A 27135-nucleotide genomic window follows, 5' to 3' on the forward strand; every position below is an offset into this window, starting at 1 on the left:
CTTGGTTTTTGCTCTGATATACATTTTCAGCTGTGAGACATTATATAGACAGCTGTGTACCTTTCCAAATCATGTCCAATCAATTGAATTTGCCACAGGTGGTCTCCAATCAAAGTGTAAAAACATCTCAAAGATTATCCAGAGAAATGGGATGCACCTGAGCTAAATTACAAGTGTCATAGCAAAGGGTCTGAATACTTAAGTCAGTGTGATATTTCAGTTTTAAAAAGTTTTTAAAAATCTGGTTTTGCTCTGTCATTATGGGGTATGGAGTGTATATTGATATGAATTTTAGCATATTTATCATAAATGTAAAAACAATTAAGGTTCCTGAATACTTTCTGAATGCACTGTATCTTCAAAATGTACCATTTGTTTGGTTTTGTGAACAACTATTCAAGTAGTCATCTTAAAGAAGCCGAATTAGACTGGTTTAGATCAAACGTTTTTTTGTGGAATATATGGATGATCAGCGCATCCCTTCGTTATTATAACTAACAGATAATTACACAAAAAAAAATCAAGATATGGCCACCTGTTGATTATGTACAGTATAATAATACTAATGTATGGTAACAATGGAAACATTGCTCAAAGCAAGCAATTTGAAGTTAAATATAATTTTTTTTTTACGTTTATTGTTGAAACTGTTGAAAGGTCCAAAAACGGTACTTTGGTGAATGCAGTGCTTTAAAGGGTATGAATATTGAGACACAAGTTCTCTTAGAACAAAGATCCTTTTGAAGAATATTTCAGCTCTGTTGGTCCTCACAGTGCAAGTGAATGGTGGCCATAACTTTGAATCTTCAAAAAGTCAGTATAAACGTAATCCATAAGACTCCAGTGGTTAAATCCATATATTCTGAAGCAGTATGATAGGTGTGGCTGAGAAACAGATTAATATTTTTTCTGTAAATCTCCCCCTTTAACCAGCCCCCAACCAAAAGATGGCGATATGCATGAAGAATGTGAATCGCCTAAAAACAAAAGAAGAAGAATGTAAAAGTGAAAGTGGTGATTCATGGTAAAAAATTACTTAAATAGTCATCAGTTTCTCATCCCCACCTATCAATAGCTTCTGAAGATATGGATTTAACCACTGGATTGGTATGGATTACTTTTATGTGGTCTTTATGCGATTTTTGGAGATTCAATTTTTTGGCCACAATTCACTTGTATAGACCTACAGAGCTGAAATATTCTTCTAAAAATCTTCGTTTGTGTTCGGCAGAAGAAAGTAAGTCATTCATTTGGGATGGCATGAGGGTGAGTAAATGGGTGAACTATTCTTTTAAAGTACTGCAGCCAAAATGATATTCACTAGGTCAACCTCACTACCTGACTAATAGGCTGTTGGATATATTAATGTGGAATATGGTGACTCAAAAGGAGAATAAGGAGGGCTTTTGCTTTACTGATTTCACCGTTCCGAAGTTATCAATCAAGTATAAGTCTGTTCTGTTGTGTGTTTGCTTAAATGTGAGAAGGAATGTGAGAGTAAATGAAGAGGGTGAGAGAGTGATATTTGACCTCTGGATCAGTCACCTGTCACCTATTACGGGATCACATTTCCCAGCTAATCAGCAATTTTCATAAATTTTTCAGCCATTGTTTTCTGCATCAAAATGACTATGATATCTAAGGCGATTTTTGATTTTTGTCCCTTTACATACATTTTCCCTGTTGTTTTGCATATTTGTGTGTGGCCTCTCCTATCTCTATTTGGTAGTGGAGACCATCGCTATGTGTTTCAAATGAGCTGTATTAGCTGTAATTGAAAGTATGTCAGTCGGCAGCAGCGCGCCTGTCATGGCTCAGGTAGTGCGTGTCAGGTGATAGGTCGGTGTTGGGACTACAAGGGTGATGTCAGTCCATCAGCAGATAAAGTGTACCACAGTCACACTCAGTTGACACCTCGCCACCTACTCAAAATGCAAAGAACTTAATGACATACAGTAGAATTAAAAGATTTGCCTTTAAATAGATTTTGTTTTTTGTAATCGCTAGGCTTTACGCATGTATGTTTGAATGCACTTTGGCTTTTATCCAAAGTGCATTCAAGGTAGACACATTATCAATAAATGTCATGCTTGAACTAAAATGGTAAAAAGCAATTAAAAGAACTAAATAACACGCAAGGGGATGCATTGATATTGATAATGACAAACTTCACAGACTTCAAATTCTGATGAAATCTGTGGTGCTTTTTGGAAAATTCTGAGTACACATTTTACTTGTGAGCCTAGTAATTACTTCTTTAAAGAATGAGCAAGATTTTGAGCAGTAATTATTTCTGTATTTCTATAGTTAAAAGAAAATAAATTCCAATGCAAGGGGATACATACACATTAGGGCTGTCGATTTAACACGTTAATTCAGTGTGATTAATTATATAAAAAACCACAGTTCTTCTGTCTCTTTTCAGCTGTCTCAGTTGCTTCTGTCTTTTTATGTAATCTTAGACTCAATAGTCAGTGGGGGGGCTCTGTGGGGGTCATGAAATCTGTTGCAGGGCTCCCTGTTCTTCTATTCTAAGATTTTCTATTTAAAAAGTAATGTTTGGGAGTCCAACATTTATATTACCTATTTACACACTAAAGCTGAAGATTGAAATAACCATCTTAAGACAAAAGTTTTTTGTGAAACATCTTATGTGCCTTTTGCACAGCACTCTATGTAATTTAGAGGGGGGGAAACAATTAGCACTAACTTAATTGATTTCAAAATCTGCGAGAATCTGTGGCACTTTCGGCAGATTTTTGCGGGCGCAGGTCTTGTGTGGGCCAGTAATTACTTCATCAAAAAGTGGGTTCAAGAAAGCAGTAATTAAATCTATATTTCTGTAATTAAAATGTAAAAAAAAATTAACACGCCTTATATTTTGATAATGACAAACTGATCAAGAAAGCATTATTTCTGTTATATGAAATATAAACATATACTGTACATGTCTATGTTGTAATGAACAAAAAGTAATATTGCAATTATTTTGAAAAATATTACGATTATAATAGACAATAAAATGGTAATGTTTTTCACATTTTCAACTGCCAAAAGGCTACTGGGGTTTTCACACTTAAGTCCTTAAAAATAACCTAACTGAAAAAACATTTTCAATTCACCCACAAACAAATAAATATATGAACTGTAAAACAAGGAAAAAACATATTCAAATTGTACCCATCCACGTGTACCTATTTTTGTCCATTTTGTGATAGTGTCTCAGCCCATTTAGCATCATTATTAGTTTTTGAAACCCAGTCAACTTAAATATTAGGGATGATCCAATCAGGATTTTAACATCCGATACAATCTCCAATTTTCTTTTCATGTAATTATCCAATGCTGATCATTTAACATTTTACCAGCAGCTCTGTCAAAACTGGTTACATGTACGCTTTCTGCTCAATCTCACTATTAACTGAATTTCCCTGTTGGTAATATTATAGTTGTTGCCTAGTTTTTGCTGTCAAAAATACTGTTGGTTGGTTGAATAATTAAATAAACAAAAAATATTCAATTTTACTCTTTACTCTAGGCCTTAAAAACAAGTAGGCTTATACAAACTATTCTCTACTCTATATAAGATAGGCTTAATGTCAAACTGAAGTTGAACTGATAACCCATAGGTGTAATTAAACTGAAAGTAAAAGTATTGGTTAGTTTGTCACCATTTCATTTCATTTAATTATTTTTATTCATTATTTTATTATATTTAATTTAACAATGAATTATATTATAGAATCAAAATATTTAATGTAGATTTATTATACATACATTCCTTCCTTTGCATTTTGTTGGATGTTGGTAATATTAGTTCTGCTTTCATTTGTTGCCACTGGGAGTGTAATAAGGGCGACACGCTCTCTCGTGAGGTAAACAAATGACATGAGAATGGAGGAAGAGCGCATGTTTCTGGACTCTTGCTGTTTGCTCAGCAATCATTTCATAAAGATTTTATTTGATTGATTACTTACATTTTGAATTATAACCCATCTTGTATTCTGCATTTTTATTATGACACCTGTGCCTAGTGGATACTGAGATGCTGCTACTGAAGATGATAATAAAAACTGCTTCACGCAGGATGTGCTGGTTAAATGTAAATAAAGCACTTAGACCACGTAAGCAAACAGAAACGAACTCTGAGCACTTCAGTTACTCTAAGCATGAGATGGAGTTGTGGAGCATTGAACCGCACTGAAAACACTGTAATAATTCTCAAACATAATATAGACTGAACAGAGCAGTGCAAATAAACTTTGAAGCGTGCAGACTATTTATTTATTTAATTAAATCAAAGCCCTTTGCTATTTAATAATCACACATGGTCATATCATGATTTCGATTTTATTTCGATTAATTGTGCAGCCGTACGTGTAAATTAGAATATGTTGAAGCTAGTTTGGGTAGATTCACTTCCTGCTGCAGACAGGGCAACACTGATGGATTTGCCGGGAAGAACGGCGTTCATTACAGGACGAGAGCGATGGAGATCAGAAGAGACGCATTCAATATAGAATTGCCTCCTCGCCCGTCTGGGTCCCATCAATTTGTCAGCTGTGTGGAAGGAGAAAGGGAGGGAAGAGGAGAAACGGGCCAGGACTAGTGCCCAGCATGTAATAATGGCTCGGAAAGGAAAGTGCTGACTACGGTTGGGCTTTGATTTTAACTGACAGAACCTTTTCAAGTGTTCATTACTCACTCCAAGACATCAGGCCCCGTTCACCACAAACACAGACACACTTACACCCACGCAATAAAAGAGAACTGTCCACCAACAGTGTATGTTTGGTTTTATCTTTGGCTTTCCTTACTTTATGGAACCATCCTGTTCCCCTCAGAACCACATCTTTAGATGTGTTCCTTGTGCAGCAGAACATGAACAATGAACCAAGCTTCTGATGGTAGCAGGTTTTACAGGGTTTCTAGCTGATCCAAGCTGGTCATATATGGTCATCAGCAGACATGTTCACAAGCCTCTTATGCAGAGTTCAAATCAAGCCTCAAATTGTTATATGCAGTACTTGATACAGTATATTCCATGAGCCTCATTGTCTTTTCCTTATGATGGGGTTATCTAAAGATGGGGTTACTGATGGAACTGTTGGCAGTCCTTAGAGTTCCTTAGAGTTCTTGCAAGAACTAAGAGAGAAGTAAAGGGTCCGTAAAGGATCTACAGAGGGTTCCGCCAGTGTGGCATGCAAGGAACCCCAAAGTTGCCTCAAGTGTTTACTCCACTTGAGCATTTAAGTCCACTGGAGATGGATTGCTGCATTGTACACATGCTTGAGAAGATCCTTCTCTCCAAGTGGGTAAAATAGATTAATGGATTGTGTAGTTTTCTGTAAGCAACCTCAAAGTCTGACTTTGTTTCACCGTTTTCCTTTGATCCTCTTCAGCAAAAGATTTCATCAAAAGCTTACTTACAGCTAGCTTTGTGTGTCAGAGCTGCAGTGTATACCCATCAATGATTAAATCTCACTGCCTTTCTCTCTCATACGATATCCCTCTCTTTCCCATTCCATAATCTCTCATTGTTGGTTCACTCATCCCATCTCCCTCAACTTTGTATCATGGTCTCGGGTGAGTTGTTTGGATGACCTGTTTTTGTAATGCACCCAGCTTCACATACATCTATGTGAGACTGTCCCAATCACTGTGCATGTAAGTGTTTTGTTCAATGATTAGTCTTTGTCAGTGTCCTCATTGAAATTGATCTTGCAACGCATCTGCCAGTGATACTAAAGGTTTGAATGTGAAGGGAAAATAAGAGAATAGAATTTTTGTGTTGTGGAGGTGTATGTGAGGGTTTACTTTATGGGTTCAAGCGAGTATTGATGCTGACTACCATCCCTGGAGTCGCAATTTCGAATCCAGGGTGTGCTGAGTGACTCCAGCCAGGTCTCCTAAGCAGCCAAATTGGCCTGGTTGCTAGGGAGGGTAGAGTCACATGGGGTAACCTCCATCTATCTGTCTATCTGTCTAAGTGCAAAAAGCTTTCTTTTAGGGCTGGGGTTATAAATGTTCTATAATGATTATGTTTATATAAAAGTAATAGAAGTCTGTGGTATGTCCTCATTTACTGTAGATAGCTAACTAGAAGTTAATGTGTGTTTGTGTGTGTGTGATGAATGACTGATGGAGAGTAAATGCTAAATGATGGAGAGTCAATGCTTGGCATTATTGCTTCTTCCATAAAATCTGTTATGATATTCATATTAAAGTAGCCAATATTTCGAGCCCTTTTATTGACCTCTTAGATGACCTAAAGTCACCGTCAGTCTTATTTGAACATATTACTTCATAATAAACCAGATAAAGGTGTTTTAGCCTCTGTCTGGTGGTCAGTGATGCTGGGGAGAGATGCTCTTTCTGTCTGTCTTGTTTTCTCTCTTTCTTACACCAAAAATGGGAAGGAGTCTGCAAGGGCTGGAGAAACCAAGGATGACTTCTGATTATACATACACAAACACATTCAACCTCCCAATATCTTAATTTCTAACATCTAAAATTATCTAAAAACAAAAAACCTTGAAAATATCAAACTGCTACACATCACAGTGATTGTGGAATGCCTTGAACTTGGCATGTGGTGCCTGCTCTATTGGAATTCCATTGATGTAACCACACAGGAGACGTGTGGACAGAGAGAGGAGAGTGAAGGCTGCTGGCTAAAACCATTAATACAGCTTTAGCTACAGATGATTGAATTTCTCTGGCTAAAGTCATTTGCTAGCGTCTGGATGAACTTGTTCCTCAGGCGTGGGGTGGGGGAAAGGAAAATAGATGGCTCTTGGGTAGAAATAAGACCTTATATCCTGTCCTAGTGTAGAAGAATGGACTAAAAGATTTGACTGGGTGTCAAATGGGACACCAGTGCCTCCTAATTGCCCCCTCTATTTGCAGTTCATTCTTATCAATTTGCATTCATAACCTCAAGCGGCAAATTGGCCATGGGTTTCCCTCACGTCTCTCTTTCTTTACCCAAAAGAGAGAGGTAGAGATTGAAATTGAGGCAGTATAGGAACGCTAATGCTGTAGGGGGGAGTTGAACTAACGTGACCGAGCATGCACTAACAGAATTCAGTCATTCTTGGTTAGCTCATGTTAGCCTGTGAATCTGAACTGTTGCTCTTATTAACCCCTGCCACAGCAAAGCCGCCTGTCAGACTGTGAATGTGAATGCTGTGTGCTTAGCAGCCCTAACTCCTTTTCCCGCCATGCCTGTTCACATTTCCCTCTTTCATTTCTTCACCCCGTCCCTGTACGCTCATCTTTAGTCCCTTTAAAACATCATTTCATTCCGTTAGCCCTTGGGTATGGTAAAAAAAGTTACTTTCGAAACAGTCTGCTCATTTAGATATCCTTTTTCTTTTTTTCTTTTTTATTTTGAATGTGCAGTTCTATCATTAACAAATAACCTTACTTCCATAATATCAGAAATACTTTATCGTCTGTAATCGACCTAAAGATCTCTCATCTATTACTGTTAATTTAGCAGTTTGTGAGAGGAAGAAAAATACTAATTGGTGTTTGTCCTCTAATGTTTAATCTTGCTGTATCTTTGTATTGTTATTGCAATCTCTGATTAGACTCATATGGCAAAAGGCAAACTATTCACTTAGAGAGTTTACATACACAAATTATGCTTTTACGTCAAGCCCTGGGAAAAGCCAATCTTTTCAGAATTTCTTTTTTTATAGCAGTATAGTCCGTACGTTTTTATAGTCTACATGTGATGTCATAAACAAGCTACAGTCTTTTACAGGTTTATGCGTAGTTGAGCTACAGTCTTCATTGTCTGTCCAAGTATACATGACAATTAATGTAATATTTGATAGAAGAACATTGCTGAGGAAGGTTGAGGAAGTGTTTAATACACTTTTTCATTCATCACCCCATCTCAGATCATACACAAAATGCTGAGACCAATTGTAGATCGATTGACGTGTATACATGTTACGCGAAGCCAAGCTGTATTGCATTATCTAGGTCTGTTAGACTGACTCCACAAAAATTGCGATTTCAGTCGGACTAAAGGGTTTACATGTCAGTTTTATTGGTTAAGACAAATTATTGGTTTAGTCTGCAAAAGACTTAACGTGCATGTAAATGTACTAGGTGAAACAGTCGTCTGAGATTTATTGACACTAAAAGCAGACTTAACAGCCAAGACAAAACTGTTTACCTGTATCTTCAGACATATAAGATATCTTCATCAAAGACGAAACTACGTATATTGGCGTGGCCTTGCATTTTACTAGGATAGATTCGCCATTCTGTCCTGGCTGTTTGCACGTACCCACCTCTTACACCTTCTCCAGATTGGCTACGTCCCATGAAGTGTATTCTGTGCCACACCCTCCTGGTCCCTGCAACATTCTCTCTGTTTTGCCCCCCATCAACCCACCCCTCTTGTCCGCTCTCTCTCCTTTGCCCCAGCCTGTGTCTTCATGATCATGCATTATTAAATTGCACTTATCAATCATTCTTGCCAGGGATGCCATCGCCTACCACATTAAAGAAGTTAGAGAAGTCTGGTTTCAGCAGCCCTGTGCCCACGCAGACCTCTTCCCCCAGAACGGCATTCACACACCATCATCGACCTGTCATTACAGGACCCAGAGGTGAGGTCCCTACCCCCTGCCTCCCAAAGCTGCACCACAACTCACCCCTCCATGCCCCCCTTCTTCCCCAAAACCCTAGTTTCAGCTTCAGACAGCACTCCCACAGACCGCCCACAATACGTTTGTTAACCGCTTTATGCACATTGCAAAGAAATCTGGAAAACACTTTCTCGATCTTGTAAGTGCTAATCTGTTTGGATGGTTTGATGCAACTGCCTTAACTTGTTCTGTACTAATATTTTCCATGTTTTTTCTGTATAATTATTTGCAGTGTGGTCACAACATTATTTCAACAGTCAACAGCACAGTCATTCAATTATAATGGATATCATAATGGCACATAATTCAAAACAATCTGTGAGTAATCGTTTTACATTGAAAAAGGGATGACACTAAAGACAGGTATAAACGGGGTCCAAAACATTTTGACATTTGTCCACTTCAACCACATTTGGAGGTGGTCCAAAACACATTGGGCAAGTAGTGTAAACATGAATCTGTTCAAATGCATTTAAACAGCAGCGAAGCACCGCCTACTTACCTGTCAATCAATGAATAATCTAAAACAAGTGTTTTAAACTTTTCCAGTTATGTGCGTCTTTGAAACCAAATAACCGACCGATCAGAAAACACAAGTGGTCCAAAAAGACGCATGTCACAAGCAAGTGTAAATGGAGATGTGTGTCGCCTGTCCACTTGTGATTGGTAAACAGAGTCCAAGTGAGCGGTTCTAGGCCAGAGTAAGCTTCTACACAATTTAGACCTTTTGCCATTTAGTCAAAAGTCTGATTACGCAAGACTAGCAAACCCCTGCTGTCCCTTTAACCACCATTCCTGCACACTGTGTGCCTATGTCAAAACAGGCCTCATAAGCAGGAAAATTCCTCCTTTGTCTGAGTCGGTCTGTGCATAAAGGCTCTGTTTGAGGCATTGTGACTAAAAGCGACGGAAAGTTATATTTGCAGCTTGTTTATATTGGATAGTTGTTGACAGATACACCAAGCACATGAGTGTGGTCAGTTTATGAGCGAAATCTAAGTATCTCACCCCATCCAGCTGCTTGATTTACATTTGTTTAATGTAAACACTTAACCGGATCTCTGAGTGTGACTTACACATGGGTTCGTTTTCTCCATGAACAAGGCTTTATCAGAGGGTTGCCTGGATCAGGTTATCAGGCTGTATTGTCACTGTCTGAGAATGGTGCTGTCAAAAGATAAGGACAGGTTTTAATCAAACACACTCATAACAGCAAACAGACACACAGCTGCTACAGTGCATACTCTTGTCTTCACAGTTATGAGTTACAGTGAAGAAAATAAACTTAGCCTCCCATATGAATTTATGGCCTGTTGGCTGGTTTGTGGTTTTCCATTGTAGATTCAAAGCACATTGTTCTCATGTCCAGTATTCAATGAGCTCTATGCAGAGGTCAGAGTTTGGTTTATGGAATAGTTATGGAACATTTAAAAGTGTCTGTAATGTTTGAACATTTGCTTGAACAACTTTGACGTAATGCCTTTCGAATGGAATGAATTATGTCAGATAATTTGTTTGAGGAGTCCGCAGGCTTTATTTCTAAAGAATCTCTTATTTTTTGTAATGTTCTTTCTTTACTGCTTATAAAATATGCTAAAGGGCTTGTTTCCAACAAGAATTACTTTATATTCATTAATACATTGAAGTGGAAACCACATAGCTTAATTTGTGAGGCTATTAGTATTAAATCAAGTTTGGAAGTGGGATTGCTGTCACATTGTGAATATTGTACTTTACGCCCACATGGATCTAAAAAGAAAAATGGACTACAATTTAATATGCATGCACAGTAAAGGCTAAATCCATTAATCTTTTATTGATTTAAAGTAGCTGAGATTTTCCTCCCCCTCTATCAAAACGTTAGTCAAACCTGGTGTGGTTTAAGCGGTTAGGCGAGATGGTAGGGCAGTCCCTTCTAAAGCTGTTAAAGAATATTCAAAACCGCCTTAATCTGTCCCCCCTTTTAATTGACCATCCGACTTTGTAACACTTGCACTCCCTACCTTTTCAGTTTTATTCAAACACCCTGAAGGTTGAAGTGGGGACCTGTTGCTGATCATATCTAAAAAATAAAAAGTATTTTACAATTACCTTAGTTATTATTTTGATAATCCACCATTCAAGGAAGGCTGGAGGCAATGGGTCAGCGGGAAAAAAGGTTGCGGAGGCAAAAAAGATCAGTGAACCAATACGATTTGCAAAGTGGAACTAATCCCGAGCCTTTTCTATTACGCGCGTAGCCCTCACGTGCATGGTGGCACAATGGCAACAGAGAAGCTGTGCTCAGCCAGCTGCTGGAGTCCTTCTGGACCCCTTTTCAGTGCATCGTTATCATTTCCATATTTGCTTTGGAAGATATATGTCAGCTGGACCCCCTCCAATTAACTCTTGGACCACCCACAACTTCTAAGACTGGCCTGCGCCTCTTCTGGTTCAACTACCATCAGTGATAAGGAGATATTAATGGCAAACGGGTAATTTACCTCTCCCTCACTGATGCCTTGAAACATCTACTCCATTGACATTCTTGGGAAACATATTTGCTTTGTTCCTAAACCTAGTGAGCTGCCTACACTGGCTGCTAGCAACATAGTTCCAAAAGTTGGGCAAGTTAATTATGCTGCCTTTTAAAATACATATTAGAATGGCAAAATTCTAAGATGGCATGCATGTATCCTTCATTTTGAAGGCAATACCAATATGCAATGTGACAAACAAACAAAAATCCCAAGATGGCGGACGAAGTGAGAGAAATGTTGTGTGCTTTTTTGTGCCATGCTGAGTTGCTGCCTATGTAGAGAGTTGAAAATTGGACACTTATTCGATTCCATGACCATTCGGATGCTGTCCACATCCGCAGTAATCCATTTTCATTTGAAAACTCTTTTTCAGTTTACTTATTCTTTCTTTTTTAAAGTTTCGAAATGGAGAGTGTTTCCGTGGAGAAAAAAGCCATTGAAGTTTAGATGAAATCAATACATTTTCAAACGAAAACATATTTGTGTGGACGTGGCCTATGAAGGCAGCTGGCTATGTACGCATTAGGCAGTAATGCAGCTCACTGGGTTTTGGAACAGAGCTATTATTTCCATAGCATCTTGTGAAACCCCATCTCCAAAGAGTGCTTCTTCAAGCTCGTAATGAATTATAGACCACCAACCAGGTTCTCTTTGAGCATTCCCACAATTTGATGCTCTATGCGCTCAAATGTGGTGGCATCATGCTCACAAGAAGCCTGCTGGTTAATAAAGCACTAAGACAAGTAATTTCTAAGGATCAGACTCCTCTCCTGGGGCTCCCATGCTCTCCTGTTGTCTATAGTTAAGACACGACGAGTCTCAAAGCCTCTATTCTCCTCCTCACGGCTGTGTGTTCTGGTATTAGTCTCATCTCTACTGCTTTTTTAATTCAGCTCATGCAAGACTCTTTCAGTCCATGAATGGGTTTCCCCTCATGCACTACATGAATATTAAGGCGCAGGAGACAGTGTCTCCATTTAGCGCAACTGGGAATGTTCCCTCTATGCTGACAATGGAAAAGTCACGTCTCAACAGCCTCGAAAGTGTCGAAGGAATTATGTCTTCGAGCAGCCTAGATGACATGCAACATGGTCAAACTTTGTTAACTTGCAATTTTCCTTCCAAATAACCACCATTAAATGTATAAGTACATGACAAGGGAGCAGGCCTTTTAAGTAATTGGCTATCGTTCCACAACACTTAGATTCTGTCGGTGAGTGAAGGAAAAAAAGAGTGGTTTTTTTTCCACCACACTAATTGACTGGGACCATTTGTCTAATTGACACAGGAGGTTTCCTGAACCCTTTCTGGCCACCAAACCTGTAACACGTGGTTTAAAACTAATCTACGGTTTGTTTGACCCTAAAAAAATGACAACTCCTAAATTATTTAAAGATGGAACAGGTTAGAGCCTGCTCTCATGAGGGCAAATGTTTGACGAACGTTTGGAAAATAGTTTTGTTTGGCGAGGAGAAACGTCATGCAGCGGTCCAGTCTCAACATGCTGCCTCCAGATAGATGCGGTGATGCCAATTGGATCCACTTCTTACAATAACTAACTAGAAACCATATGCTGCTGAAGTGTTTCATTAAGTCAGCTCTTGGATTATGAATAGCACCCATAAATTTCATGGAAAAGACCATTTTATGCCTGTCTCTGGACCAGTGAGTTTCCAAGTTCTGCTTTGGTTACATGGTTTGAAATCTGTCTGATTCTCTTAGACTAGCATTTAAGCATTTTGTGACACATTTGGACACTTAAGTTTAGGTTAGGTTAGGTTAGGTTTGGCATGAGATGCACATTATCAAAACAAGTTGCATCTGCAAACAATAATGCCACAGCTTTTGTCAGAAATTAACTTTCCTTAGCTATTTATATTTTAAAAGGTACTTTTAACTATTGGTCTTGAGGTGATTTTTAGTGGATGCATGACAGTTCACACTAAATTCACACAGGTGTCCTGACAAAGTAACCAGAGGTGTAGTTCATCACATTATCTATGGACATGCTCCATAAAATTTGACAACCAGAAAGTGTCATAATAACTTTTGTCTTAATTTTGAAGAATATACTTATTGGTCCATTGGAAAATTAAATTTACAAAAATTTCAGATGTTTTAGTATATAAAAGTGCTTTAATCCCCACCCTAATAAGACATTTTCAGAGATTAATTTCAGGCCCTGCGTCTTTGTGAGCATATGTGATTGCAAGTTATTCGTATGTGCTCCTCCATGGGTAGGATTCCCAAGTATGTGTGTGTGTGTGTTCCACTCAAATCCTGACTCGGTCTTGGAAAGGGTGTGTCTCAGTGGGGGTCAGTTGCTGCAGCAGAGCCTCGGCACACACAGATAATCAAATAGACGAGCGACAGTAAAGAATCCTTGTGCTCACATCTGCTTATTTGCACTACCACAGCCCGTCTTGTAAAAGTTTGCATTCCACCCTTAACAAAAAGATCCGGGACTTGAAAAGACGCATCAGGAAGGGGACATCGGAGAACGACACCAAAAGAATGGCAGGAGAGAGTAATCCATTCCATTATTACTGTAAATACAATGGCTACATCGTAGCCCCAGCGTCCAGAGTTTCCAGTCACCCTCTATTGACAGAGCCATAAATCAAGGGCCGAGCTAAGTGAATTACTGCAGCAGGGGGGCTGTGGTTTTAACAATGTTTATGTAGTATCAGCTTACCATCTCTACTGAAAGGAAGTGAGAGAGAGCGAGAGAGATTGGAGAGGGTGAGAGCGGAGTCTTATTAACTCTGCTGCGATACATCACTGGCTTAAAGACCCTGCGCTGCTGCACATCCCAGGCATTATACTAATAACCAATAACCGAATATTAACTCTATTAAGAGCTGCCTAATTAGATTGTGCCGGTTACAATTAAATACTTGATAAGGTTCAATACATTAAGGACTGTCAGTCTCAAGGCCATCTGAAAGCCTGCCAGCAAGGTGCGCAAGAGTAAAGGAGCCAATACATCACCCTCTGTCTAGAGATAGTAGGGATTTGTATTTGTTGTATCGGTCATAGCAATATTGGAATAAAAGAAAAAACAGAATGAGGAATTGGCAAAAGTGTATATGCTAATTTCTTCTGTGAGGGGTGTGGACTCTACTAGTGGTGCCACATGAAGCTCTCTTTGTCGGTACTTCTACGAGTTTTATCGGACATGTGGATTTCTGAAGTGTTGTTGACTGAACAGCTGGTCGTTACAGTGGCTTCCCATTGTTTTGAGCAGGTGCATTCATTGTGTGCATGAGTGCCAGCTGTCAAAGACTTTAGTCAGAGTTGACACCTTATTTGATATGACGTGAATGAAAACGAAGCTTATATATATATATATATAACTACAGTCCATTCAATTGGTCATTCCATTTTAAAGGGATAGTTCAAACGAAATTTGTGTCATTATAAACATCTGACTTTTTTTGTTCCGTGGAACAAAAAGCATACAGTGACCAGTGCCTCTGCATATACTTCCTTGCATAAAGTAAGTTTCTGGCCTTAAATTGCAAGATTTTCAGTGAACCTCATGATAGAGTGTTTTGAACCAATCAGCCCACCCTAAATCTCCACCTCCCCATGTGTCCCCATTAGCAATCCAACCAAGCACAAACCCACCAAGCACAATGTTCACATCCTGTCTTCATGGACCCCAATGCCCCTCTCCTGCACCCTTCCCTTCCCTTTTTCCCCTCCTTTGTCCTTTCTAACTGAACTCATATCTCTCTCTTTCTCTTTCCAGCGAGTCCTCACGCCACACCGTCAAGTCTTCATTTCCCGACGTCGCCAATCATCCAGCAGCCCGGCTCGTACTTCTCCCACCACGCCATTCGCTACCACCCCCAGGAGACGCTCAAGGAGTTTGTCCAACTTGTCTGCCCTGACAGTGGTCAGCAAGCTGGACAGGTGGGCTTCCTTAATGTAAGTATGACCATTTTTGTACACACATTCCTTTACTTCCATTTTATGTATTATACCCATCCTAGGCCCATATATAGCACTCACTTGCTGTATTATTGTAGTTTTTGTTTGTTTGCTTGTTCATAGTGATTTGATGTAGTTCTTCATGAGTTGATGTAATGTCTATGCATATGACATAGGATGTATAATAAGATTGTGTAAGCTAAACATACTTTGCAAGCATGTGAATTGTTTTCCAAAATTTGTCAGACCGTAATTTATTAAACAGCGCAAAAATGTAAACTTGCGTAGTCTTCGACAGTAAGTTTTCTCGTTCAGTTCTTAATGAGCAAGTTGGTCAAAGTTAGTTAAACTGTGGACATGTTTATAGCTAGCTACCTGAACAACAACAGCTTGATTTTAATGCCACAGACAGTTGAGGGTAGCTCTACCATCTCCTTGAGTACTGGTATACAACTACAAAAGCTCAAGAACGGGGCATCAAATTTGCTATTTGGTGGCCAAGCATTTGCGTTTGCGTGCTTGCATTGCGTGAGGGTTTATGCATGTTTAATGAAGAAGCGATGTGTTTTTTAAATGCCCATGTCAAGTTAAGAAAACATCTCAAGACAACTACATTCTGTTATATTGTGCTGCATCTAGCTTTTTTATGCTTTCTGTCGAAACAGCCCCTTAGATTTACTGTTTGTCTTGACGTTGAATTGAAACATAGCGTCTGAACCTGAATAAAAGATTTTTAGGCAACACTTTTTGTTTACACATTTCATCTGAACACAAACACACGCACATAATCCTATGCTGTAAAAAAATACGCTGAGTTAGCCATACTTCAAAACTAATGAATGGATTATCTCCTGTGTTTTTGCTTGCTTTTTATCAGCCTCAAACCCACTTTTTTATATTGCATATTAACAATTTGTACATGATCAGCTCATAAATGACATCAATAGCAATTGCAAAACTCTTATGTGCATTTATAGTGTTTTTTTACATTGCATTATACATTGAGTGCATTTAAATGCACAATCTTACACTGATTATTCTTAAAAAGCCAACAATAAGTAAGGTCAGGTAAACGGTTTAAGCAAAAAACAACATGACCTGACTCTAGGCTACGGACACACCCATGTGTCTCTGATGGCTGGGAAAGAGAGCATGCTGTTTGGGTCATAGATTATGAAACGTGAAGTGTGCAGAGCAGCAGAATTCTTTATGACTCGGAGCAATGGAAATATGCTGAGCACCATCTCTCTGGTTCTTCTGATGTGCAGCATTTTTATGTGTGTGCGTGATATGTTTATAGATGTTGCTCTGCCTGCTGGTCATACATGTCTGTACATGGGGGTGCATATGTACTTTTGGGGCTTGTAAGTTGAAACTTAGGATGTGATAAGCATTTTCATGTTTTTTTATTTCCTTTCACCGCACTCTATCCAGCCCAATGGAAGCAGTCAAGGGAAGGTGCACAACCCGTTCCTTCCCACCCCTATGCTGCCCCCTCCTCCACCTCCCCCCATGGCGCGACCCGTGCCCCTGCCCGTGTCAGACTCCAAACCTCCCTCCACCTCCACCGAGGGAGGAGGCAACTCCCCTACTTCGCCAAGTGAGTATTCAACCTCAATTATGGCCTGTCACCTAGCTTGCTTCACACACTCATACACACATTTTTTTCAGCCTGATCACATGAAATTTGACATGAAAATGGCAACATTTTTGCAAACCAAAATGATGTGCTTCATTACACATTTGGCTGAAGTTTCCCAATGAAATGTCCATTGGGGGGAGCCAAAAGCAAGTGAAATGGTGTCATTGTGAATATTTAAGTACAACTAAACAACTATTAGTGTTAAAAAAAACATTTAAATGAGAGGTAAACAAAATAGTTTTGAGCGTTCTTAGCTGGTCTCCAGGCTCGGCATCCGAGTCCAAAGTCCAACACTCGATGAGGAGAGCTATTGTGCAAGCTAATCACTTTGGAATAAATGTGTCTGTAATACAAGCCTCAAAATGTATCGTATTTCAAATGATGAATTACAGTAAAAGTGTTTTGATACCATAACATAGCAGAGTGTGACAAATAGAGTGGAAAAGAAGTGTTTTTTCAAACACTTCTGAAAACCCATGATTTGTGTGAAAGTGAATTAAACGCACAGTTGTTGTACCGTTCATTCTATGAGACAAGGTTATTTGTTTTTCAACCATGGTGGGGACTGATGTTTTTAATGCACTACGTATGTTTTCTATCCCCTGACCTTTTCCTTTAAATCTAATCCTTTGCAGTTTTACATTTAAATTAAGACATTATTTACTATGTGGGGCCTCAAGGGGGCCATTGACTGGTCCCCACCATGTAGGTGATTTCATTTTTTAACTATCCTGTACTAGAATGTTGGCAAAACATGACCCACACAAACACACTCTCAATACCGATCCTGTATTACATGTAGAGCCTGAACATAAAGTGTCTCGGGTTTCCTAAGTGAGTGTAAGTTTATCTAGAGTGTTTTTCGTAATGAATAGAATATCTCATCAACCATGCACTGTCTGTATCAAACCTCAGCTTACAAGCCATCCTCTCAACAGCTGCACTACAGTATTGATATTCGTCTTGTGTGTGTTTGCATGTAATTCTCACCACAGCCTATTCCACACCGAGCACGTCTCCCGCTCAGCGCTTTGTCAGCGTGGGCCCCAGAGACCCGAGCTTTGTAAATATCCCTCAGCAGCCTCAGGTGAGTACACACACCCACAGATCCACCCAAATCAATCAAGAGTCCTTGTTGTCTGTCATAATAGGCTTTGAGCAGTGTTATGACAACTCTGAGCAAATCACTCACTCACTCTCTCTTCTCTCTCTCTCTCTCTCTCTCTATCTCTCTCTCTCTCGATGTGAGTGCTCATAGCTGATTTATTACATATGTAATTAGCATGTTCTGACTCAGATTCCACTGCACCGTGGCTACAGCTTTGATTTACACCCCTCACACACAAATATACCCACTTATGTTCTACACATCAGTTGTCATTTGGTCAGATGTATGATTTGACACCACTCCTACAGCCAAGCCAATTAATGGGATGATATTTGACATATCAGTTTTGATAAAATAATCATACCTGGAAGAATTAGCTCTTCCTCGTGCCACTTTCAACATTAAATTACTTTTCAATGGATATTGACATATATATATATATATATGTAAATATTAGGGCTGTCAATCGATAAAAATGTTTAATAGAATTAATTACATGGTATGGCGAATAATTAATCGCAATGAAACGCATACATAAATATTGGCTTACAAAGCCCCTCAAATAACAATAATTCAATATGTAATTATTAAATAATTATATTTAAATTATATATATATATAAAATAAAAAATATTAATACAGAACATTTTTATTAATTACTTTATTTAGGCACGCAAGTTAAACATTAAAAAAGACAATACAAATATTTGCTTTAGAATCCAATATATTGTTTAGTTCCATATTATTTAACATAAGCCAATCATTGGCATACAGTTCACAGCAATCCATTTTACAATTGAATTCATCAATCAGTTTGAGATTCATTATATTGATTGTCTAAGGACGCGTCAATATACACCTGTGTCAGACGGATGCTTTTGGAGCATCTTGGATGTGGTTGGTCATAAACATACCTTTTTAGGTTCCTGTGTTAAGTTAAACGAAGTTTGAAACTTAGAAAAACATGTCTTGAGGTCCCTGCATTCAGATGTGCGCTCCATCAAGCTGTATATGTACGCAAGAATGTGTTCTCATCTTGTGTTGTGCCTATAAAGCTGGAGTTTTGCTTACTGCCCCCTGGAGAAAACAGGTGGTACTCCAAGCTTGAATTGCTCAGATGGAAGGTACATTCCTTATTATGGACTGGGGACATGATTAATTGCATTAATTGTTTTAAAACATGATTTTATTATATAATGAATTGCACTGAATTAACACGTTAAATCGACTGCCCTAGTAAATATACTGATATATATTGTTTCTGTAAATGTTGAGAATTTAGTTTTTGTGTTTATTTAAATAATATATCCATGTACAGCAATTTTGTCTCACATGCTAATTGTATTATATCATATAGAGTGCTTTTCATCATCAAAATGGGCCCAATTAACCCTTTATGCTAAAATACCAGTAAATGTTGAGTAATCATTGTGTTAATTTCAGATAAATAATGTAATGTTAGCAATATTGTGTATGTCCCAAATAATATAGTTTAATTGTATTGTTTCATATAGGGTGCTTTTACATTTATTTTGCCATTTCAATGTCAAAAATGGCCCAATTTACTTGAATTCACTTTATATGATACAGTATATTACATTCGGTATCAGCGTCTGCATTGGCCATTGAACAACCCATATGGGTCAACTGCTACTTTTCATACATTCATAGACACCTATGAAGCCATCTTGTTGATGCACATGAACGTGTTTTTGTTTTGCAGTCGTTTAAAATGCTAACGCCTCTGGAATGCTTTTGCATCTTGTAACCTTAATCTTCACACACATACACGCGTTTTCACATGCGCACACACACATACAGTATATCTCCAATGACAAATGCAGCCAGCACCTCCACCTGCACTATCCCGAAAAAACAAGTGCTTTCAGTTACTGCTGTAAACTGAGCTATAATACACCAACAACTCGCAAACACAGCAGGAATGATACCACACTCATAGAGAAAATACTAAAGACAAAGGAGAACCGAGAGAGAGCGATTGTGTGTGTATATGATATGTCCGGAGGCCTGCAGCCGCCTCCCATCGATTTATTGACTGTGTCGCAGGCCGCAAGACACACATCCCCCAGTACAATGGAGACAGGTGTTTGTCAGGCCGGCAGGAAGGGGGGGTGTATTGTTATTATTTATTGTTTGTATTTATTCATCACTCCTCCCCACCTCTACTTCCCCTTCTCTCTCTCTGTGCTTCTCTCTTGCACCTTCTGTCTGTCTCTCCCTATTTTCTCTCTCAGGTGGTAGCTAGGATCTGTACTTCTATCCATTTATATTTAAGATCTACCACTCTTTGTCTTTGCCCATTTGAAAAAAGGGTTTGTTATAGTTTTGAAAACCTATATTATATGTATACACCATTCAGAGTAAATTCTATAGACTGTTATGCTTGAAATTCCCAGGAGATCAGCCGTTTCAGAAATACTCAAACCAGCCGGTCTGGCACCAACAAACATCCATGCGATTATCTAATCAGCCAATTGTGTGGCAGCATTGCAAAGCATAATATCAGCCAGATACGGGTTAGGAGCTTCAGTTAATGTTCACATCAACCAACAGTATGTGGAAACATTTTTATCTCAGATTTTGACCATGGTGTGATTGTTGTTGTCAGACGGGCTGGTTTAAGTATTTCTGTAACTGCTGATCTTCTGGGATTTTCACACACAACATTCTATAGAATTTACTCAGAATGGTGCCAAAAAACATCAAGTGAGAGGCAGTTCTGCAGATGGAAAGGCCTTGTTGATGAGAGGTCAACAGAGAATGGCCAGAATGGTTTGAACTGACAAAGGCTACGGTAACTCAGATAACCACTCTGTACAACTGTAATGAGCAGAATACCATCTTAGAATGCTATTCTGAGATGCGGGTTGGTGCTGTTTTGGCGGTGGATATACACTGTATATATTTCTGACTCCAATTAATAAACAAAAATCGGCCACTGTGTCAGTGAACTCTGAGAGGCTCTTTTATATTGAAGCACAGTCTGAGTCACAGGCTGGCCATATTGACAAGCCTGTGACCCCACGGCATGGTTCGGTCGCACCATTTCATTGGTCTCGTAAGCTGGTGCAGACCACCCCAGGGCAGGGAGGACAAAAGTTACACATGGTGGCGGACGTGTTTTTGGGGGATGGAGTATAAAGGAGAGCAAAAGTGATGGGCAGACAAGAATGATGTGACCCTAACTGTAAACATTCCTAGCAGCCTAGCCATGGTAACCAGGCAGAGAGCGAGAGATGGGACAGTAGGGAGGAATGATGGAGGAGTCTTCCAGGGGAGGATGAGAAGGGAATGAAAGAGAAGGGTGATGGGAGGGTGGCAGCACAGTCAGGGGTTGGCTGCCATGGGAGCTGTTGGCCATTCTCCATTGACCTCTCTCATCAACAAGGCATTTCTGTCCACAGAGTGTCCCCCTCACTGGATGTTTTTTGTTTTTGGCACCATTCTGAGTAAATTCTAGAGACTGTTATGTGTGAAAATCCCAGGAATCCCATGCGATTATCTAATCAGCCAATCGTGTGGCAGCAGTGCATTGCATAAAATCATGCAATATACAGGTCATGAGATTCATCAACCATCAGAATGGGGAAAAAATTTGATCTCAGTGATTTTGACCGTGGCATGATTGTTGGTGCCAGATGGGCTGGTTTGAGTATTTCTGTAACTGCTGATCTCCTGGGAATTTCACGCACAACAGTCTCTAGAGTTAACTCAGAATGGTGCCAAAAACATCCAGTGAGCGGAAGTTCTGCAGAGGGAAATGCCTTGATTAGAAAAGTTAACGGAGAATGGACTGATTCAGTACCGATGACAAAGTCTACGGTAACTCAGAGAGAGACCTTAAGAACTTTAACAAAAAATGTATTTAAAACTACTTTAATTTCGTAAAGATTACACAATAATATTTGATAGAAATGTGTTATGAAATTGAAATTAGAATTAAAAATAGGATAAAATTAAAGGATAATTATTAATATAAATTTTACTTTATCGATACATAATTATTTAATTATTATTCAATTAATTCTATATTATAGTTAAATAAAATAGATTAAATACAATTTGTATTTAATAGATGTTATTTATTTAATAAAAATCCATATTTAATTATTTAATATATAACTAATCATTTTAAATGGGATGCAAACTACTCACTTTTCAGCTAAAGTCACCTTTTCTGAAGCAAATTTGCCCAAATTGTTTGGTGACATTTTCTACTTTTTCCTTATTAAAATCACTTGAAAGGGTTACTTTAAGCTGAAACACTTAAAAAGATTTATATACAACAAACAATTCAACAGAAATTATGCATCTGGAACACCTGCTTTGACTTTCTCACCTTTTTCACTCTTAATGAATTTGCATCCCTTTAACTTGAACATTGGCATCTTTTATCATAGTGCTATTTTCTGCATTTTATACAAGCAATAAGCCAAGTTTCAGGGATTTTACTTCAGGTAATGAACGAGTCTTTGTAATGCTTCTTCATTGGCTCTACACAAGAACAAACATACAGCGCAACCAGTGTTGATTTGCGAACAAATTACTTGAATGAGCCTGTTCTTTTATTGATTCTGTAAAAAATGGGAACTCCCCTGCAAAATAAAATTCAGTAGGAGACGCAGTGTTTTGCTCATTGGATAAAAACACACATACAAGTTTTCCAGTCACACGATATAATGACATTTTGGAGGCAAGACAAACCAGAACATTTCCAATCCAATTAAATCAATTCTGATCAGCGAAAAACTGCAAACACCAACACTCATTGGCCTGTAATCTGCAATTAATTGCACAGCGTGCAGGGACTACAGCCTAAAACCAGTCCCGAAGCGATGCTGATAAAGCAATGATTCATAAACAGCGTTTTTAATCAGAACACTCTGGGAGGATCCGAGTGTGTGATGGAGAGTGCAGATAGGCACCACATTGTGACTCACACACGCATACAGAGGCAGTAAATCAGCCCAGTGGAGACTGGGACAAGAGCTCTGGTACCCTTGCCTTTTATTCCCTTCCTTTAAATGTTAGTATGCAGGAGAGATAACATCAGTAATTGACTCTTGTACTCCATGTCAATTTGGTGTAGTTAAGCGTCTACGAAGAATGTCCCCACAAAACATGCTTATTTAAAACGATTATTACTCAAATTCGAATACATTTTAATTTGAGAGACAAAGTAATGTGAAAATGTTACACTTTAAGGAACACGTTAAGTTGTAGTGCTTCCTTAAAGACCCCATGAAATCTTTTCACGAGGGCAGTTTTCTTTCCTGTGTTGATGGAAGTTTAGATCAGACATATCAAAGGGCTCAGACCTTCTTTTTTTTTTTTTTATCGCAACCTGGTCTCAGAATCACATTTCTAGACCTAAGTTTTTTATTTTTATGTGGCTCGTTGTACGCATCTCTTCAGTTTCTTGGTGAAACGAATGCAAGATATAATATAGATATTAATATAAAATATAACTATTTCCAAGCCTAGTAGACATGGACTAAAAACCCCAAAACTCCCATTTAGATTTTTCAATAATGCTGTTTAAAAATCTGCTCATTTAAGAGTTCTTTGGTTTTCGATCATCAGCACCTTTTTTTAGCCCCAAGTCGATGTGTAAGCAAAGCTGTTGCAGCTCCAATATTGCATGGAGATTGGTCATGCATTTCCTCTCAACGCCAGAAGGGGGCCGAGCACCAGACAGCGTGACACACAAATTAATTACCCAAGATTGATTTCAGCTCTATGCTCCATGTCACACCCCAGAAAATCACAGGCTCCTGTTTCTGACTAAGCGCATACACACTTCCACAAATCTGGGCAATATCTCAGTCTAGGAGAAAGAGAGGGCAAAAAACAAACTGCCTTTCTTTCTCTTCGAACACCTGCGAAAATTAGCGCACCACCACTCTCTGTTCTATCTCTAATAATAAACAACATGAATATGTTTATATCACCCTCAGGTGTGAGCTGTTTGTTTGGGGTTGTCTAATGGACTACTGAGCTTTCTTTTTTCTGTAGCGTCTGATGGCAAAATGTAAATAAATAATGTAGTAAATGTCTGGAGGGTCCCGCAGGGAGCTGTAATACGTGGCTGGGCGGTTTGGGTTTGAGATGGCTTTTATAAGCACTGCTCTCCAGGCCCAGGCTAGTTTGCATTACATGAGGCTGAATTCCTCCGAGATGACACTCATCCTCGGGCACTTTAGCGTGGCCGCTGACTCAGCAGTCCTCCAACCTGATGTGATTACTCCTGCCATTGACAAAGAGTTAAAGGACCAGCCAAAGATTCCCAGCCCCTTTTTCTATCAATCTCTCTCTCTCTCTCTCTCTCTCTCTCTCTCTCTCTCTCTCTCTCTCTCTCTCTCTCTCTGTAGTTTGTACACTATGATCTAGGGTTGAATAAAAATTTCAGTTGGCAAAACCAATACCAGTAAAATGTCACTATTCTCATTTCGGATTTTGATACCGCAGCAAAAACAAATATGCAAGTTAACACACTACTTTTATTAAAAAAATTCAATGGTGATATAAATATAAAATTAAAGCAGTGACATCTAACCTTAAGTAAACAATGCTTCCAAGTACTATTTTCAAGTAAACAGTCAGTAATATCAAACTAAACGAATGAACAAAGAAATAAATTAATTAAGAGCAGAGAAATTAAATTTAAATTTAGTTTCAAATGTCATTATTTAGAAAAAACTGAGACATCTAATCCCCCTAATTCATGGTGCACTCCACTTTGTCAATTGCCCTTTGGTTTTAACTCACTTTTAATCTGTCTCTCCCTCTATTATCTGTTAACAGTGCATTTAATTTCCTTTTGCCTTCCCTTTTCTCTCTCTGAAAGTCTATTTCTCTGTGCCTTTCTTCCTCTATACTGTAATGCTATTGAAGATGTGCTGCAATATGTGTTTTGAGTGGGTATTTGCATTAGATTCCCTCCCCTCCGCCCCTCTTCTTTTGCTACATTAAAACAGCTTTCACCTTGAAGGCTTTCAAACAGGACACTAAGGCTATTGATGGGTTGAGTACAGCTATCTGTCCATCATTTACAACCATTGACATACATCCTTTAAAACGAACTTCAGTACCCAACGGTCTGGTTTATAATGGTGTGGTTTTTATTTACTACCAAACGATGTTTGGTTTATAATGCGTTCGTTCTGATGGTTTGCATAAATTCACTGGTTTAAGTGTTGTTAAGTGGAATTATGCGAAATGTCCACCCACTCGATGGCACCAAAGTGAGTTGTATTTTATTTGTAAATGACATAATAGTCAACAGGAATGCTTATTTTATTAACCCTATGTCCTAGCCCAATCCCTAAACATTTTATTTAAGAGTGAAAATGCAACCTCCAAATCACGCTCAGCATTATTTATGCAAACACAGTTACTACTGAAAACCTATGACATGATTAATTCACGAAACGTACATCAATAAACAGCACCATAACCCTCTAGTCCTCAGCTTTACATGGTAAGCGCTAACCACATGCCAGAACGTCGTTCTGGTTGTAGGCATGGAAATGACTTATTCGCGTAAATATCCTTCCTGCCAAAGTGAACACACGCTACACTCACATTTAAACTGTGTGTTGACTCTGCGTGGGTGGCAAGACACTCCGTCCAAACAGTACGTTTAGGAAAAAGGAATGCTCCATTAAGAAAATGCTTGGAGAAGATGTTTGTGTGGTCAGTGCAGGGTTGTTTGAACAGACCGAGGTATCGTCAATCCTGCTGTCTCTCACACAAAGTTCTGGGACGATTGTGGATCAGCTCATGTGCAGCCCACAAGACATCTGGCTTTCCCCCATGCAAGCAGAATTTGTTTTTGTGCTGAATCTTGCTCGTTTACTATCTTTTGGTCTGTCCTTTTGGTTTTTTGCTCCCGATCTCTCGCTCTTCCTGGGCCTGCAGCGCAGTTCAATCTCTTGGGATATAAAGAAAGAGAGTTTGAGAGCAAACAGAGGTTTGGTCCAACAATCCCTCTCTTCCTACACACCCTGCAGCCGCACACTGAGGCCCCGACACCTACCCTGTTTACCCTCCCTCGTGCAGAGCTCCACGATGGAGACCACCTCTACTGTGAGACCTAAAGATCTAGCTTACCTAACTTACATAAAGTTAAAAGTAAAGCTCAATCATTATTATTTTTTATAACGATACAATTCTTTTTGTGTCGATAACAGATATGCAGATAATTACTTGTTGATTGGTAAGTTGTATAATACCATTCCTTAAAAAAAAAAAACTTTAAATGGTTGCTCCTAATGATATTGAAGAAGCAATATCCAAAACATTTGAAAAGTTTAAATATTTAATAACGAAAATAGTGGTTCTGGCTATGGAGATGAGAAAACAGATTTGAAGAGAAGGGAAGGCCTCAGGCCAGGGAGTGTGGTCGCAGGGTTGAGGGTGGGAGGAGGAACAAGGGTGTAATCATGTAACCACACAAAAGCATCATATACTCCTCTTTACTGTCTGTGGAAATGCCAGCTGCGGGAAAGGAGGTTTTTGTGGTTTACACCTCTCCCTTACTCCCTCATTTTTGGCTGTGAAGACTGTACAGCCACTGAAATCGGGATGAATCAAGCACTGGCCACTTGTCAGCTTTGTGGTCGCCCATCTATGCCAACTTATTTTCCGTCATATGGCCAAAAGAAAACTGCATTTCTCTCACTCTTTGGCGAAGGGCAGGCTCCTCGGCAATGGGGCTCTTGTTTTGTGGTCTGAGCGAAGTTGTCCTGCTAAGGCAAAACACAGTAACTACATTTCGCTGTGAGTTATGACAGAAATCAGGTCTCTTAGACTATGATGTGTCCTCTGACAGACAGATTTAACTCAACTATATTCCGATTCGGAAAAAACCGAGGGAAACCATTTTATAATCCACATTTCAATAACCTCTGAAGTCATTTTTCTCGGTTTCAGTCTTGCCCTAGGTACTGCTTTTTGGCTTTGTATGGCAGTAGGTCTCTAAGCACTCGTCGTAAGCTTACTCTCACTCAGCGTCAAGATGAGCTATCCGACAATGCAACTGTTACCGTTTTTGACAGTACTTCTGGGATGAAAGAATCCTTTTACACTTTGTTTTACTCTGGGTAAATTTTTATACTGATCAAGGTTCTGTCACCCCTAATTAAATCTTAACATCTTCCATTAGTAGAGAGTCAATAAAACAGGGACGGATGATACGGATGTGTGTGAAACCACTTTAATTCCTCTGGCACAGTATCT

The 27135-nt window shown here is 39.0% G+C and overlaps 1 protein-coding gene across 5 annotated transcripts in view; it reads left to right on the top strand.

Annotated features, from left to right (window-relative positions):
* Window positions 1-27135, top strand: part of nfia (nuclear factor I/A) — a 209017-nt gene that overhangs the window by 172808 nt on the left and 9074 nt on the right. For 3 of the 5 annotated variants that reach the window (XM_052123537.1, XM_052123538.1, XM_052123539.1), the window contains 3 exons: window positions 14943-15121; window positions 16559-16724; window positions 17762-17853. In XM_052123537.1, coding sequence (XP_051979497.1) covers window positions 14943-15121; window positions 16559-16724; window positions 17762-17853 — 437 coding nt within the window. Of the gene's footprint in view, window positions 1-8501; window positions 8631-14942; window positions 15122-16558; window positions 16725-17761; window positions 17854-27135 lie in introns of all 5 variants that reach the window. The other 2 variants (XM_052123535.1, XM_052123536.1) reach the window with 1 other exon arrangement.

Source organism: Xyrauchen texanus, chromosome 50 (genome assembly GCF_025860055.1).
Source record: "Xyrauchen texanus isolate HMW12.3.18 chromosome 50, RBS_HiC_50CHRs, whole genome shotgun sequence".
In the NCBI taxonomy this organism is placed as follows: domain Eukaryota; kingdom Metazoa; phylum Chordata; class Actinopteri; order Cypriniformes; family Catostomidae; genus Xyrauchen; species Xyrauchen texanus.